Here is a 16,125-nt window from a genome sequence, read left to right on the forward strand (position 1 = left end):
TAGTTGCTCCACAGCATGTGAGATCTTCCCGGACCAGGGATTGAACCCATGTCCCCTGAGTTGGCAGGCAGATTCTTAACAACTGCGCCACCAGGGAAATCCCAATGCAATTTTTCTATGCTTGCCCATTTCCAACCCCATCAGCTGCTTTCTTGCCCACTCATACAACTTTGTGAAATGTTTCTGAAGTTTGTAAATGTCATAGTCACCTTTCATTACCCAGAGGAACAGTGTCACCTGGATACTTGAAAATTAACTATGCTTCTCCTTTCTGATCACTTAAAAAAATATTATGTTCCCAATACCAACAAAGACTGTCCCCACAGAATTCTATGGTTAATATTATCTACCCAGAAATGGGCTTGTTTTTCTCTCATTTCCTATCTCTAAATACATCCAGTTTTTGTGGACAGCAGTACATCTGTAAAGAGTAGCAGGGCTACTCTCTGTTGCTCTCTAACCGTTCTTATTATTCTGACCCGTTCATTTAGCTTAGCTATTAGGGGAAGTAGGATCTGACCCAATATGGAATCCTTCATTAAAAATGGTTCAGAATATCTGGTGGTAATTTTGAAAATTTTCTTGTTTCTGGCATTTCTCAAATCTCCTAGCGAGAAATTGCTGGGAGGCCTATAGAGAAGGCCTTTATGCCCCACTCAGCCCAAGGGCCACCAATATCCATGACTGAGCAGTTTTCCTAAGTTTAATTTTTGATGTGGAACTTTATAAAATACATTTATATAATCTAAATAAGTTAAATCTTCATTATCCATGGTCTACATGCTTAATTTACCCCTCCAGAAAGATAGTATGGCATGATATTCCCTTACAGAGACAAACTGTGGGGGGTTTTTCCCCAGTAGGTGAAGTCTGTCCATCCACGTGTTCTATGATCCTACTTTTTAAAAAAATTATAGTTTTCTAATTTGCTCCATATGAAAAAAATTGTAAGGTTAACATTTTGACTTCTCAGAGGACACCGAGGTTAGCTCAAAGGAGCGGCATCAAGGGCTAATGGGTTAAATGCACTGAAAACCCCATCTCTGCCCTTGGACCCCCTAGGAAACAGGTGAAAGATGGCATTAGAGGTCACTAACTATAGCCCCTCCCTTCTCTCCCCCTTTCACCCTGTGGACTCCAGGCACGCCAGGTGATGGAGAGAGAGTTCAACAACCTGTTGGCCTTAGGCACAGACCGAAAACTGGATGATGTGAGTACCTGGCTGTGAACTGGTCACTGTTGGTTTGTTGGAGTTCATGAGTTCTGCTTTCCTCGGGCTAATGACTGGTGGGGTGGCCTAAGGGAGGAGAGTCATAGAGGATGGGCATGATATCAGGGGGTTGGGGAGGCAGGGACAGGCCTAGCAATAGGCCTGGAGAAGTCTCTATGAAACTCCTTCTGGGTACCTCTAGCCTCTTCCAACTCTGTGCCCTAAACCTCCTAACCACACAGGATCAGAGGTTTTCCCCAAAGGTCATCTCTTTGGGATCATACCTTTTTCTTTATCTTTTAGAGCCCCTCTCTTCAGGGCTGTGAGCACAGCATATCTCCAGCCTGCTAAGTTTCCCACCCATCCAATAGTGTGGTTGTTTGGAGGTAGACATTATTCTGAGGTCATTAAATGACAGGTTTGCTCACATGTCCCTCAGTGCAGTTTGACACAGCTAAACACATGGCTCAGGCCTCTATCATCCCAGCTTCCTTTCTAGTTTTACTCTTATGCCCCAGGTCACTGAAGAAACAGTCCCTTCCAACTGAGTTTCATCAGGCCTTCTCCTTGAGTTCAGGTTGGACTATGTCTTGGAAGACTCCGAAGTTCTAGCCATAATGCTCTTGTTAGAGATGCTCCTAATCTAGCATTAGGATGCTAGATTGATGCTCCTAGCACAATGCTCCTCCTAAAACATACGTGTTTCCTGAGGGCACAGCCCCCTCCCCAGCCCTGGCCTCCTCTCCCCTCCCTCCTCCCTCCTCCCTTTCTTACCATTAACCTTGCCTGCCTTCCCTGTCAGGTCTGCCTTAGCTGCCTTGGTTCCAAACAAGTTAAAAAAGAGCCCAGACTGTTTATTTTTAGCTTCTCCATCTTCAATCAGAACTCTTTCTGATCCCCATTTTCTCTGCAGCACCCCTACCTCTACCAATGCCTCTGTTTAGACTTCTGGGCCTCCTTGTGGGACACCATTAGTGTTATCTGCTTATCAGTTAGTCTCTTCTTAGTTGGGTTTAACAGGGCTAAACCCCACCTTTGTGGAATGACTACTGCACCTCGGTAGATAGGACAGACTCAGAAACATACAGAATTTGTGGAGGGGTGTTTTCTTCACAGAGGTGCCTTGAAATTTGGAGTGTGTTATTTACACACACACATATTACATATGTATGTGTGTGTATTCCACTCAAGGAGAGAAACTGCCACACCCCACCAGATGTCCCCACTGTGAGATCTGAATCTTCCCAATGCCCCTGCAAGGTGGACCCTCCTACTTATTCCCCACCCACTAGGTTCTAAGCTTTCTTTGATACAGCTTTCCCATATATCTTTAAATGGTGCTTTCTAATTTAGAAAACTCTTTACCCCTTCAATCCTAACAAAAATATTCTCTGAATCCCTACTCTGGGCCAGGCATTGGGCAAGGCATGGCGGTGCAGTGATGACAGACATCTTATTTTATGCTAACAATCATCATGTGAGACAGGTTATTATGCCATCTTACAGATGAGGAATTGAAGCTCAAAGAGGTAACTTACTTGCTGTCACAGATAACTTACCTGCAGTCACAGGCTGACATGTGGCAGAGCCAGACTGGAGGAAAAGTGTATCTGATTCCTGTGTTCTTTTTCCTACCTCCTGCTGCCTCCTAAAAGTGGAGACAGCTGTCCTATCAGGCTTCAGGCATTGGGGTGGTTACTGAGTAGGTGACATCATCTTGGCAATGTAGTGGGCTTTCTGGGATGCAGCTAGGTGTGGTGCTGGAGGGAACTGATTCTTTAAAAGGAAGCTTAAGTAGAAGGCCAGGTCCTAGGAATAAGGTGAGATTTGGGGGTGGGGGGAGTGGCAGGTGGGAGGGTGGAGATCCAAGAGACTGCCTCCTGTCCAGCCATCCAGCACACCATCAGCAACCTTGAGCTATCTCTTTCAACTGTTTCCTTTGACAATTCTGGTTCTCAGTCTCCCCTCTCAAGCTTCAAGGCCCTGGAGGGCTATATCCAGTTCTCCCATGCATGGATGTCAGGACTCAAGGGAAATGAGGAGATGAGGAACACAAAGAACATCTGACAGGGGACAGGGGAGAAAAACAGAAACAAGTCCTTAGGGTTGGCTGAAGATAGAAATGGAGAGAGAGAGAGCGTGCAGAAGAGAAGGGTCTCTAGATTAGGTTAAAGATAGGATCATGGCGAAGACAGAAATGATGAGGAAAGTTCCTGATAAATTCAGGGATGGGATGCCTGCCTAGGGAGCCAGCTGCCATTTAGCAAATATTTATCGAGGGCCTATGGTGTTCCCAGGCACTACTCAGGTCTGCGGATATATTGGTTGGAACAAAAAAGATCATAATCTCTGTCCCATGAAGCATAGAATTTGAAAGGGTGGGGTGGGGGGAGGAAGAGAGGGAGAGAAAGGAATTGATGAAATAATCTCATAAGTACATTTAAAAATGCTATGATGAATGCTATGACAGAGATACATGGTGCTAAGAACTGATGGGGGCATTTGGCCTACTCAGAGCACAAACAACAAACCCTAATGGGGTTGGGAGAGGTTGTTTAGGTGAGAACTGGTGGGTTAGTGTCTCTTATTCCTGCTGCTAGCGGTCTACCTGCACCAGTTCCAAGAACATAAGCATTGAGGGGGATTAGGCATGGCTGCCAAGCAGGATGGATGTGGGCTCTGAAGGGTGGGGTGGGTGCTTGTGCAGAGGGACATCCTGTAGAGTTATGGCTCTGGGTGCCCTCTGGCAGAGATAGTTATTTTGGAGACTTGGCTGGCATGGGTGAGAGGGCAGACAGCAGGAGCCTTTGGAGGAACCTGCCTCTGATTGGCCATCTGCCTGACCCATCACTATCAATGGGTCAATGTTCTCCCCTGATCCCCTCAGGGATAGGCAGCCTGAGAAATAGGTAGGGCAGATGCTGTTATTCCTATTTCACATTTACAGATAAGGAAACTGAAGCTCAGAGAGGTTACTTGCTCAGGGTCACATAGCTAGTTTTGATAAAATGGAAGCCAGGTCTCCTGACTCCTGACCCAGCACTCGTTCAGCACACCGGTGCTGCAGCCATACTGAGGCCCCAGAAAGGCAGGGAGGAGTGAATGGAGGCTGGCTGGTGACTACTTCCCATGGATGAGCCTGAGAGGAGGAATACTTTAAAGGTCAATGGGCACCCCAAGCCCAGTTTGAGATGATTGGGGTGGGCAGAGAAACAGAGTTCAACTGCAGGATGCCACATCCGAACAGGGGGACCCCACCCCGCGAGCCAAGAGACAGGGAACTTCAGAGTCACAAGGGCTCCCCAGAGTCATCCACTTGCCCCATTCACTTTACACAAGGAAAAGCTGAGGGCCTAAAAGCGGACGTGACCTTGCTTGCTTCTTTCCGAAGAGAAAGGTACCCCTAGAACCAGCCATTGACTGTCCTACCCCAGGCAGGGAGTGACGGTGGCAGTTCCAAGGTAGCCCTGGTCCTTTGCGTGTCCCCACGGTGCAGGGGGAGGACAAGGTGTTCCGCCGCGCACCCTCCTGGAGGAAACGCTTCCGGCCGCGGGACCATCATGGCAGCGCCATGCTCAGCGCCTCTGCCGAAACGCTCCCGGTAGGCTTCCGCGTGTCCACCCTGGGGCCATTGCAGCCTCCACCGGCCCCGCCAAAGAAGATCATGCCTGAAGGTGAGTGGCAGGCTGGCTGGGCATGGCCGCGGCCCAGCAGGACTTAGGTGCCCGGGCGGCGGAGTGGGACGGACGCTGGCGCTCAGGCGAGGCCGAGGCGGGTGCACAGCTCCCGCGCCGGCGCTGCACTAACTAACGGCCGCCGCGGGCAGGCGCGGCCGGGAAGGCCCCACGGGCGAGCTGTGCGCGCACTAACCCGCCGCTCTGTGTTCTCCCGCGGCTGCCGACTCCTCCCAGCCGGGACGGCGGGGGCGCAGAGACTGGAGACCTCCACGGTTCGGACCTACTCCTGCTGACCCCGCCTCCCGCCCCGGGTCTGACGGGGCTGTGCCCGTGGCTCGGGGTAAGTGGGCCAGGCCCTGGGCACGGGCGCTCTTCGGCCCGCCCTCCGCCCGCACAAGGCCTCCCCGCACCTGTCCCTGGCCTCCGGCCGGCAGTGCCGCTCCCGCCCTGCTCGCGCCCAGTGCCCGGCTTACCCCTTCTGCATTCTTTGGCCTTGGGCGCTTGGAGCTTGCGAGCACGCCGCAGATACCTTGAAACCCGTCTCTCAGGGACTCACTGCCAGCTCACCGCGCAACGCCTGTCTCTTTCTCTCTCTTTTAGCACACTCTCACTATCTCTACGGACACATGCTCTCCGCCTTCCGGGACTAGCTACAGCCCCCAAGGCCAGCTTCCTTCTGCTTGGTTTCACAGGCTCGGAGAGCCCTTAACCCTCCTGCTCGGTCACCTTACTCCCACGGCTCCTAGTCTCATATCTCAGAATATACTGTCTACCCCCTAGCCATCCCTGTACCCCAGGTCCAACGTGTGTCCCTTGTAAGGCTCTCCGGGATGTGGCTGGGTTTCCTGGTGTTGTGGAGGCAACCAGGTTGTCCATGCTTGTGGGTCTGCGGGAGGGAGAGGAAGGCAGCCCAAGATGGATGGACTCCACCTTCCCTCTTCTGCATCTAGCTGGTCTGGACTGCAAACTCCACCAGAGACCAGGACACAGCGTCAAGGGCTGGGGATGGCCCTTTCGAGAAAACGGCACTCCAGACTGCCTTGCTTGGGTTATTGGGCTTTCTGGTTTCTGTCCGCCTCTTGGTTGTACTAGATGGTCTACATCTGCTCTTGGCACCTTCACCATTATCCCTCCCCCAACTCATCTGCATAGCTGCAGCTCCTGCCTCACCTCCAGGACCTCCTTGGGGGCTGGGAAGGGCTGTAGAAGGCCCCATTCTTCCTCAGGATGATGAACCTGGGAAGAGGGAAGGCTAAGGTGGAGATTCTAGGCCCTGGTTTAAGTTGAATCCCGAACACCAAACATAAGGATGGGGAAACTCAGCCCTCCTGCCCAGTGAGAGGTGCAGGCAGGTCAGCTAGAGGGAGAGCCAATGGCCTGTGGCAGCCTTAAGCCCAGATGGCAGCGGGAATGCCTCCTGCCCCAGCTGTAGGGTAGAGCTGCTGCTGGGCTGCGGGGAGAGAGAACTGTGTGGATCTTGGCTGTGGATCAAGCTAACCTTGCACTGCCAGCTATGCTCCCAGTATTCCTTCCCTTTCTGTCCCCCTCTGCCCCACTTCTTTGATAATTCCAGCCCCGTAAGAATATACCTAATGGGTGGATTGAGTATATACATTGACCTTAAAGTCTGGTTTGGGAAAAAGGTAATCTGAGGCTTCCTTCCTCTGATCTCCCAGGAAGAAAATAAAGATTCCCCTGTAGTGAATCATGTCCTAGGTCCAGGAAATCCAGTGTTGGTGAAGACTGTCATTCTCTTGCTTGTCCCCACACCACTACCCCCTTGTTCAGGGCTCTTTTGGTGTGCAGGGACTGCTTCGTCCAGAAATTCCTGAGACCTGCCCAGTTTCAGTTGCTTTCCCCAGTAGCACGGCAGCATCCAGGGCTGAGGGATACAGGTCCTGCTTTGGTAGGAATGTTATTTCCAAGAAATCCCTCTTCTTAACCCATGTACTCATCCTGCCAAGGTGCCTGGAAGTGTCTGGGACCCAAGTTCAGGGTGAGCTGATGGAACCTAAGGTTTCATCCAAGTGAAAGGAGAGGAAAAGTGCCTGAAGCATGTTTCCTGGAGAGGAGCCAGTGAAGCTCTACCCTGCAGGTGGCTGAGCAGCTGGTTTGCAAGCTGATGACTTGGATTCTGAGTGGTGGCTAGGCTAGCAGGTGGGATGATGGGTCAGAGCACCCTGTCCAGAAGGAGTGCTGGAGCCTGGGGCAGTACCAGGCTTACAGGTTTCTGCTGCTTTTCAGTAGAGGAGAGGTCTACCAGTGGTGGGGCTGGGTGGGCTCCCATGGGTATGGGCAAGGCATCCAACTTCCCTTGCTCTCCCTCATTGTTCCCTGCCCTTCCTGTCTGTCAGGCCACTGGGAATGGAGCTGGAGGAGTTCTTGAGCAGAAAATAAGTTGGATGGAGAGAAAGAGCTCCTATCCCTGGGTAATGGATGTTAAGATTATGGAGAAACCCCAGATTCCTAAGATTGGTGAAGTTGGAGACCACAAGGCCATCTGACTCCTTCAGGGAACTCTGATAGGCTAGCATAGTGGGAAATTCAGCCCCAGCCTCTCCTCTACAACTCAACCCTATCTTAATTAGTCATGTCATAAGGCAGCTGCTGGCAGGACCCAGGTCTGTTCGGGGCATCTTGGGATTATTGCAGGGAGGTGATGCGTACAGTGATGGAAGGCTCTTGTCTTGGTGTATCCCTTGCCTCACAGTCAATATACTTTTTATTTGGGGAGTCACTTGTGACCCATACCCCCTCACCAGCTTCCTGTATCTTTTCAGGTCCCTTCTCAGTACCGTACTGCCGACACAGTGCATCAGGAATGGGTGTATGGGTCTGTATGAGTGTGAGTGTGTGTGTGTGTGTGTGTACATACCAATAAATAACCTGGTTTTGAGACAACATACATATGGCTTTGGTCTTTTTTTTTTTTTTTTAACTTTGAGCTTACCTGATACATCTAGCTTATTCCACAGTCCTAAGGGCTGCTGTAATCTGGAAAGTAAATATCAGAGTTTTTTAAACTTGTAGTCAATAACCTTCTGTTTACTTACATAACCATGGGTTGATAGATTAGTGTTTGAGCTACTTGTGCCAAGGGAGTATAGGAAAAGGAGTGAGGAGTCCTGACTGCTGGGATTGATTTATTTCTTTTTCTTCCTCTGTACACACCTGCTTCACTATCCTCATAGACTTTCCTACTGATGCAAGAGTTACTGAAGCTAAATACCCATTAGTCATATCACGCTGCTGTTCGCTTTTGTAGCAGCTCCCCAACACTGAGGTCCAACTCCTCGGTGTAGGACAAGAGGCCATCATAACTTCTTCCAGTGCCCTCTCCTCCCAACAGTCTTGAGTCCACCTAACTCAGAAATGTTGCGTCTACCCAGGCCCATCACCAGAAGGCAGCACAGAATACTTCTTCCCTTGCCTTTGCAGCTGTGAACCTTCCAGACCCACTTCAAGCATCACCTGGGAGGCATTGCCTGCCTCTCCTCAGAAGAATTAGATAACCAGCAACCTTTTGCGCCCCTGGCACTCTGTGCACATGGTGATTCTGCCCAGCCATTGTCCTCTCTTTGTCTGTTTCCCACTGGGCTGTGGGGAAGCTCCTTTAGGGTTAGGTATATACTTGAATGAATAAATGAACCAACCTTATCTCAGAGGGTTTTTATAAGGATTATTATTAAATAAAGCTAAAAATTATTGAGAACTATTGTGTGCCAGGCACTGTTCTAAGCATGCTAAATGTATTGGCCCATTAAATCCTCCCAACCCTGTGATGTATCCTCATCACCATTTTGCAGAACAGGAAATTCTAAAGCTGAGACCGTGCAGCTGGTGAGATAGATGTGCAGATGTTTGTTAAAACTTCTGGCCTGGTACCAGGAGTGCTTAACAGATATTACTTGCTTCTCTTTTAAGTGAGCCCAAGACCTTACGCTGAAGTTAAGCCTCTCGCAGCTCCCTTTCTCAAACTCTTACATCTGTACCACTCATGCGGTACTTGGCTCCTGTGATTTTCATGGAGGCTTGTTTCTTCTGTTCATCTGAATGGTGAACTCCCTGAGGGCAGCATAATCCACCATCCAGCCTTGTATCCTCTCCAAGGCTAACTGACCCGCTGATGATACAGGATGGTAGAGTCCATGGGCACAGATGGCAGGATGGGAGTAAGACAAGGCAACTTGTGACTCAGGGAGGCCAAACAGGCAAGGGAAGATGCTGGCCTAGTGCCTACAAGCCTCTGGGGGTCCCCTCCCACCCTCTCAATGATCAAAGGTAGAGTTGACCAGCCTTGGTGACCAGCTGGCTACAGGAGTGAGATCTGAAGGAATCCAGGAAAACTACAGTTTCCCAGAGTTGCCATCTACTGGGCTGGGGAATGTAGAGGGAACAGGCTCATGTGAAAATGTGAGCTTGATATTGGACATGCTGCATTTGAGATGAGACCCCAACATCATGTTTCTGTCAGCATTTGTAAAAAAGAAAGAAGACTCTAGGTTTCTTTCCTAGAACACCTTCCTTTGCCTTCCTTAGGAATGGTCCCAGCAGAGTGAGAGGCAGAGAATCTGGATCAGGTGGTTGCCTGTGGCTGAGCAGTGAGGGACAGCTAGAATCGCTGTGGGGTTTGGGGATCCCATTTGGGCCTAGGTGGTGCCTCCTTAGCCAAGATCCTAGCCCAATTCACAGCCTTCAGTTCTTCCTGAGCTTTAGCTCACCTCCAGGCATCTCTGCCCTAGCCTGGAGTCCGGAAACCAGGAATTCAGACAAGTCCAGGGGACGTGACATGGTGGGTCTTATCCAAGAAACAGATACCCGAGCTGAGGGGGCTCCTCTTCTCTCACCCTCCATTTTACCCCCTTTACCTCCGTCTCCAGTTGGTCCAACCTCCTACTACTATACCTGCAGCACTTAAAAAGGTTTTTCAGTCTGCCAAATAGGTTACTTTGAGAAGTTAGATACCTAAGGATGTTTATTGGAGTGTAGCAAATAGTACTTTAAGCATTCTGCAATTCACACTATCTAAACACTCCAAGAAGTTCCTCTCTCCACACTGACAATTGGTAGGTCAATTTCAAATCTTATCTTTTTATTCTAGCAGATTCCCTAAAGTCCGTTATTAGGCAACATTTGTTTAACTTTGATTTATTGCATGTGCTTCCACGGGAGACCAGATGTAAGCTAATTTCCCCAAAGAACTATCACTCATTACTCGTTAATTGGAGTCTTATCTGTAATTCAGTTGGGCAGGTCAAGCATTTGTTAATTTAAGAAAGTCCCTGTGCTTTGATGACAAATGTTTCTTCTGTGAAAATAATGAGTGAGGCTGGGCTCCAGTTTGGCAAAGTTTGCCATTCACACATGTGAAGTTCCAGCAAATTGTTTCTTCCTGGTGGGAGGCTTAAGGACTTAAAGACTGAAAAAGAAATAAGCAGACAATGACTACACCTGACAATGGTCAGGATCAATCGACCTTAATAGCCATTGCTTAGAACTGTTCATTCGTAACAGATTATGAATATGAACCTCAGATTCCAATTGACATGATAACTGAAGAGGAATAAACTTAAAAAATATATCTGGCAACCCGAGAGCCTATCAGTTCCTTAGGAGAGATGAGTGCCTTTCTCTTGGCCAGACCGAGCCCACAGTAAGAAGGAGGGCAACTGAAGGCAGCAGGCTTGTATCTACCCTAGGAGCTTGGGAGGTACCAGGGGCAGAGGAAATGAACCCGAGGGGAGAAGATCCCCCTTGAATGGGTAGTTCAGTATTATTGGTGCATAATAAGGGAGTGAGTATAGATTGGAGAGCCAAGGTGTTGCCATCCACACATGTTACTCTCCTCATCTCCAAGGGCAGGGAGCCAGGGAGAGCTAAGAGTTGTGGCAGTGACCTAGGTATTCCTCTCCAGCCTTTCCAAGAAGGTAGAACTGTGCCAACTGAAGAAAAACACACAACCTAAAAGTTGCAAGGTATGTTTTACTCAGGGAACTTACTGAGGACTATAGCCCAGGAGACAGCCTCTCAGATAGCTCTGAGGAACTGTTCTGAAGAGTTAAGGGAGGAGCCAGGATATATGGGAGTTTTTGCTGAAAAAAAAAAAATGTAGTCAGATGTCAAAGATTACTGCTAATCACAAAAAACAGGCATATCAAATTAATGATTTTAGTGCTTTTCTATGTATGGGAAGATGCAAGAGTCCAGGCTCACTGAAATTATTCCTTAGGTGTGCATCTTAACAATCTAGGGCCAGTATCCGAAGCACAGAATGCTTCCTGTTTTTTCTCCATCCTGGATTCCCCTCAGGGAGTACCTTGCCACTACAGTGGATGATAGTTTGATGGCAGGCAACGTTTGTTGTTTCTTGGGATGGCAGGCAACATTCCCTGTCCACAGCTGTAAACACAATGACATAAACCCAAGAAGAAAATCCCACAAACGGGGACAGATTAGGCCAGTTTATGATTCCCAACAGGCCCAGCCCTGACTGGTGGTTTGGGATGAGCATGCCCCGGGGGGGACCCTCCCTTCTGCACCCTCACCTGAGTTCTGTGAGCCTACTTCACCTTTTGCTTAAATGGAGTTTCTGGAGAAACCTCTGGGAGCAGTGTGTTGACTCCCCTCTCCAGGAACAAATCAAGAGGACAGGTGTGGTAGAGACGGCCCAGCTGAGCCCAGAGCAAGTGCAGAATGGGTAAGAGGGCCTGGTTGATAAAACTGGGTTAAGTGTTTTATAAAGGGCCCTGAGGAATTGAATGCAGGATGGAATGTACCACACTCTGAATCCCCTGACTTCTGTAATGATTCTGAAACTTAAAAGTTGCAATAAATCAGATCACACTTAGCGTGAAGCAGTTGGAATTAATAAAGGTTTTAGTCCATTCAAATTCTAGCTCCTGATGCCTTCTCAGTTAATATTATGCGATCTCTATCCAAATTCTTTCTCCCCAATTCTTCACCCACCTTCTCCCCCTCAGGAAGCCAGTCTTTGGAAGATAGCATCCCACATGAAGAGAGCCCCAGCTTTGTTTCCTTTGTAAGCCCCTTCCCCTACCCCCAGCAGAATTGCCTTCATTCTCTGAGCTGTAGACAGGGACCAGAATCTCTTGCAGCCTGGAGGAATGGAAGGGTGTGGTAAGGGGACATGCTAGTTGGCCTGGAAGAAAGTGATAGTGTCTGACCCTAGTCACCCTGATTGAATTACCTCCCACTTCCTCACAGGACTCCTGCTAATGTGGCACCAGAGGAGAGGCAGGGATTAGAGAGGGGAAACCCACAAATTCCAGCTCTACACCCCTGTCTGCTGGCTGTGGTCTAAGTGCTAGGCATATGAGCATGCTCAGTTAACTGGAAGGGAATGGACCTATTGGGATATAAGATGGAGTGTAGTAGACTGTGAACAGTGTCTATGAATTAGAGTGCAACAGAATGCTCAACAGAATTTCCTGCATGTCCCACAAGGATTTCTGTAGAATCTTGTCTTCGTCCGGCCAATGGACCAGACCTGGCTTCCTTTGTAATGGTAAAAAGAGCAGGGATCCCAGCGCCTAGTGACCACCAGCAACATGGTGCCTCTGACGCTTTTGGAGCCCCATCTGCTCCACAAGCCCTGGCCCTGCCACGTGTCTGGACCACTGAGGTGGGAGAGGCTATAGCATTAGTCATCTCCTCCCTCTATATCATCACAGACACTCTTCTAGCACCCAGTCTTTATTCATTTTTTAAAAAAGAAATCCAAATAAGTTAGCAAAAAAAAAGAAAAAAAAATATACAAAACAATGGCAAAACCACACGATGCTTAGTTAACAAAATAAATCACCCCAGGAGTCCCTGCCCACCCCCCACCCCCACCTGTCCCTGGCAATGTCAGCACAGAGACCTTGGTCAGATGGCAGCTTTACAAACAACACACAAAACAAAACAAAACATAAAACCATTGGAAGGTTCCCAGCATTCACTGCAAAAGCTTGGCCCCCCCAGTGACTTGGGAACAGAGGATTGTTCCTCTCCCTTCTCTCAATTCAGGGCAGGCCCAGCCTAACCCTGGCATAGGAAGAGACAACAACAGGAGATGTACATAGTCTGTCCAGGTCAGGACACTGTCTTCGTCTCTCAAAGTGTATCTTTTCAGGGGGTGGAATTGGAGGCTGCATTATGATCAAAGGGAAGCTCCTGAGTTGCCCCCTGAGCCAGGGGGCTTACACAAGGGGGCACTCCGGTCCCCTGCTTTATTTCCCTGGAAACAGAACTGCTCTCTGCTCTAAGGAGTTAGCTAAATGAGAGCATCCATTCCCTCTCTGGGTGGTGGGTTAACCTACATGGATGAGGAGGGCGATAGTCTGGCATTTGGCAGCCCCAAGGCTGGCTTCCTGGCATCAGGACAGCCTGGCTTAGGAGAGCCCTACTGCAGAAGTGGTGGCATCTGTGGCCAGCTTGGGGGGGCTCTCATGGTTGCCCATTTTGGCAGACAATCTCAGTTGGGCATGGTTTCATCTGGGAAGGCCACGGCGACATCCTCCACGGTGATGCTGTCCACGATGGAGGTGAGGGAGTGCAGATTGTGGACATCCGTAGGGTCAGCTGTGAGCAGATGATCTGTAAGGAGAAGGTAGGAAGATGTTACCTGGGTGATAAAAGTGTGTTAAGACCGAAGACAGGGGCTGAGCCCTTTGGAGTGGCACAGGTTTTCCCGGAAAGATGGGTGAGAAAAGCTCAGGGTCCTACTCCCCAGCCCATGCCTTTCCTAGTGCTATGTGCACGTGTGTATGCAGATGTGTGTGTGAACGTCAGTGTGTCCTCTCTGATATCCCCTGGTGGGGTTAGAATTCGGAAGCAGTTATTCTGAAGTGGAGCCAGAATGGTGTATCCTGGGAGACTAGAACTGCCCTTTGCTGGCCCAGTTTTGCAGCACTGACTCAGCAATTCCCAGGGACCCTTGGGGCAGGGACATTGTCCTCTCCGTGGGGAAGGTCATCTACCAGGCACCAGCTGGGGAGTTGCAGGAGTCCTAGACAACTCCTTAGCTGGTCAAGGCTTCATGGAGACACATGGCCTTCTAGCCCACCATTTGGGGCCCTGGGTTCAAAAGGTCCCTAGAGAGGCCAAGGGAAGAGGACTAGAGCAGGGAGTAAGATAAGAGGGGAGAACTGGGCTTAGAGATAGCCTGTGGGGTTTGAGTCAAAGTAACCAGGGTCCTGGTCTCACTTACCCCCTGGGTTGGGACCAAACTCCAGTGCACTGCCCCACTCTGGACTGCAGGAGGCACTATGGGAGCTGCATTCACTGGGCACCTGCAAGACAGGGCAAAGGCCCAAGGTCAGGGCACTGCCATTCCTGGTGGTGTCTCTTCGTCCAGTCCCAATGGGCAGAAGTACCTGTGGTGGGGTTGGAGGGTGGGCCACAAGCTGCAGCCCTCCAGCCTGGCCCACCCCCTGTTCCAGAATCTTCAAAATCACCTCCCTTCATGCCTTTCTCTGGCCACAGAACCCCTGCTTCAGGGCCATTCCTAGCATCCATTCTGCGTGGTGATTCTGCCCTCATAGGACACCCAGCCTAAGGGGGTCTGTGGTTTTCTTGACCTTGGGATAAGGGTGAAGGAGGCAGAATGTCTGGCCCAACCAGGGCCGCTTTTGTGCAGGCCTGTTGGGGTTCCATGAGAGAGACTGAGTGGGTTTGCTCTCTGCTCAGCCATACCCAGGAGGGGGTCGGGTGAGGGGCAAAGCAGTCTTCTCAGGTACACTTGGCCTTGACTTTTAGGCCCTGTCTTCCCCCTCATCCAGCTGACTTTGGACTTGCTCCTGGATCCCTCCGTCAGTCCCGTTCCACCCCCCTCCACATGCTTCTTCTCCCCACTGCCTTTATCTTGTCTGGAAAGGACACAGAGACACAGGAGGTCAGCTGGGCAGCCTAGCTCTAACAAAGGAAGGCATGCTGCAGCCTCCTAAGACCCTGTCTGGCTCCTGGTCTAGCCATCTGACTGAGCCCCACCGCGGGGTCCTCCAAGGTTATCCAGGTGCCTGCTGCCCCCCCTCCCCCCTGGGGCAGGTGGGTGGGGTGGCCACTTACCCCTGGTTGGGGTCCGCCCCCGCCTCGGTAGCGGAGATCGCGCTCCTCCTGGTTGAGGGAGCTGAGCAGGGCCTGCAGGCGCTCGATATACTGGATGGCACTGCGCAGGATCTCCACCTTGGGCAGCCGCTGGTTGGGGTTGAGCAGGGTGCTCCTCTTCAGGGCCTCAAAGGCCTCATTCACCTTCTTGAGCCTGCGCTTCTCCCTCAGCGTGGCCGCCCGCCGCCGGTCCACAGACACCGACTTCCTCTTGCACACCTTACACGCCCACGGCAGGCACTGGCCTGGGCAGTGCTCGGGGGTCCCTAGCCCCTTGTCTTCGAGGGGCACTCGGGCCTCGGGGCTCAGGCTGAGCTCAGTCCGCTCATAGCCCGGTGGCTCGAAGCCCTGGAGGTGGACGGGCAGGTAGTTTTCCCCGTCATAGAAGTGGGGTTCCTGGTAGAAGTAGGGGGATGTCTCATACAGCTCCATGGGGTCAGAAAAGACTTGTTCCTGCCACCAGCCCCCAAGCTCCTGCAGCCCCTCGCGCCAACTGCTGGGTGCCATTTAAACCCTCCCCGCTGGCATGGAACCAGAGATAAATATAGCTAACGCCACAGAAACCTGAGCCCCCTCTAAGCTGTTGCTGCACATCAAGACGTTTACAGTGGATTAGATATGATTCCCCTTCCCTCTCCCCCTGTGCGCCCCCACCCCTGCCCCCAGCCAGCCTACCCCCATCCGGCTCTTGTGCACGGGTAGGGAGGCCATAGGGTGTAATTTGACTAGTTTTCATTTCTCAACAGCCTCCATGGGGGCTGGGGAGGTGGGGGAGGACACACATTCTCCTCTCATCTGCTCCTTTCAATTACTCCTAGCTGGGCGGCCTGCCTGCTTCTAGTCCCAAAGAGGCGGGATGGGGGTGGAGGGAGGAGTAAGGAAGGGGTAGGTTTAGGCTGGAAGGGGCCTTAAGAAGTCAACTTATTCATCCCCCTGCTTCCTCACAGCACCTTACCCAGACTATATCAGTCAGATGAAACTCTGAGAAAGATTCCCCTCCCAGAGGGTGAGAGTGCTTTAAATTTGGGGCATGTATTGATACTCAGTGTCCGAGGTAACAAGGATTGGCAGATGGATTCAACTTCTGGGTTTTCAAAGAAGCCTTGACATCATATGTCACTTAAGTCTCAT

At 50.6% G+C, this 16,125-nt stretch overlaps 2 protein-coding genes across 2 annotated transcripts in view; one reads left to right on the forward strand and one right to left on the reverse strand.

Annotated features, from left to right (window-relative positions):
• PPFIA4 (PPFI scaffold protein A4) overlaps positions 1–5,177 on the forward strand; it is a 33,908-nt gene extending 28,731 nt beyond the window's left edge. The window contains exons 27-28 of the mRNA XM_027082645.1: positions 1,142–1,210; positions 4,707–5,177. Of these exons, the coding sequence (XP_026938446.1) occupies positions 1,142–1,210; positions 4,707–4,931 (294 nt within the window). The 3' untranslated portion in view covers positions 4,932–5,177. The remainder of the gene's footprint in view (positions 1–1,141; positions 1,211–4,706) is intronic.
• Positions 5,178–12,584: 7,407 nt separating this feature from the next.
• On the reverse strand, positions 12,585–15,497 carry MYOG (myogenin). Its single transcript, XM_027082628.1, has 3 exons — positions 14,956–15,497; positions 14,099–14,180; positions 12,585–13,485 (listed from the first exon to the last, which is right to left on the reverse strand). The coding sequence occupies exons 1-3, from the start codon at positions 15,424–15,426 to the stop codon at positions 13,364–13,366; spliced, it is 675 nt and encodes a 224-aa protein (XP_026938429.1). The 5' UTR covers positions 15,427–15,497; the 3' UTR covers positions 12,585–13,363.
• Between the last annotated feature and the right edge of the window lie 628 nt (positions 15,498–16,125).

Source organism: Aethalodelphis obliquidens, unplaced genomic scaffold, assembly GCF_003676395.1.
Source record: "Aethalodelphis obliquidens isolate GAN/ISIS:26980383/991018 unplaced genomic scaffold, ASM367639v1 scaffold48, whole genome shotgun sequence".
NCBI classification, from domain to species: domain Eukaryota; kingdom Metazoa; phylum Chordata; class Mammalia; order Artiodactyla; family Delphinidae; genus Aethalodelphis; species Aethalodelphis obliquidens.

Bases quoted from the DNA above. Each gene is read 5' to 3' on its own strand.
- MYOG (XM_027082628.1), bottom strand. From the start codon at position 15,426: ATGGAGCTGTATGAGACATCCCCCTACTTCTACCAGGAACCCCACTTC. The intron at 14,181-14,955 runs GTAAGTGGCCAC...CCTGTCTTGCAG, and splicing joins GGGGCGGACCCCAACCAGGG to GTGCCCAGTGAATGCAGCTC. The intron at 13,486-14,098 runs GTAAGTGAGACC...TTCTCCTTACAG, and splicing joins GTTTGGTCCCAACCCAGGGG to ATCATCTGCTCACAGCTGAC.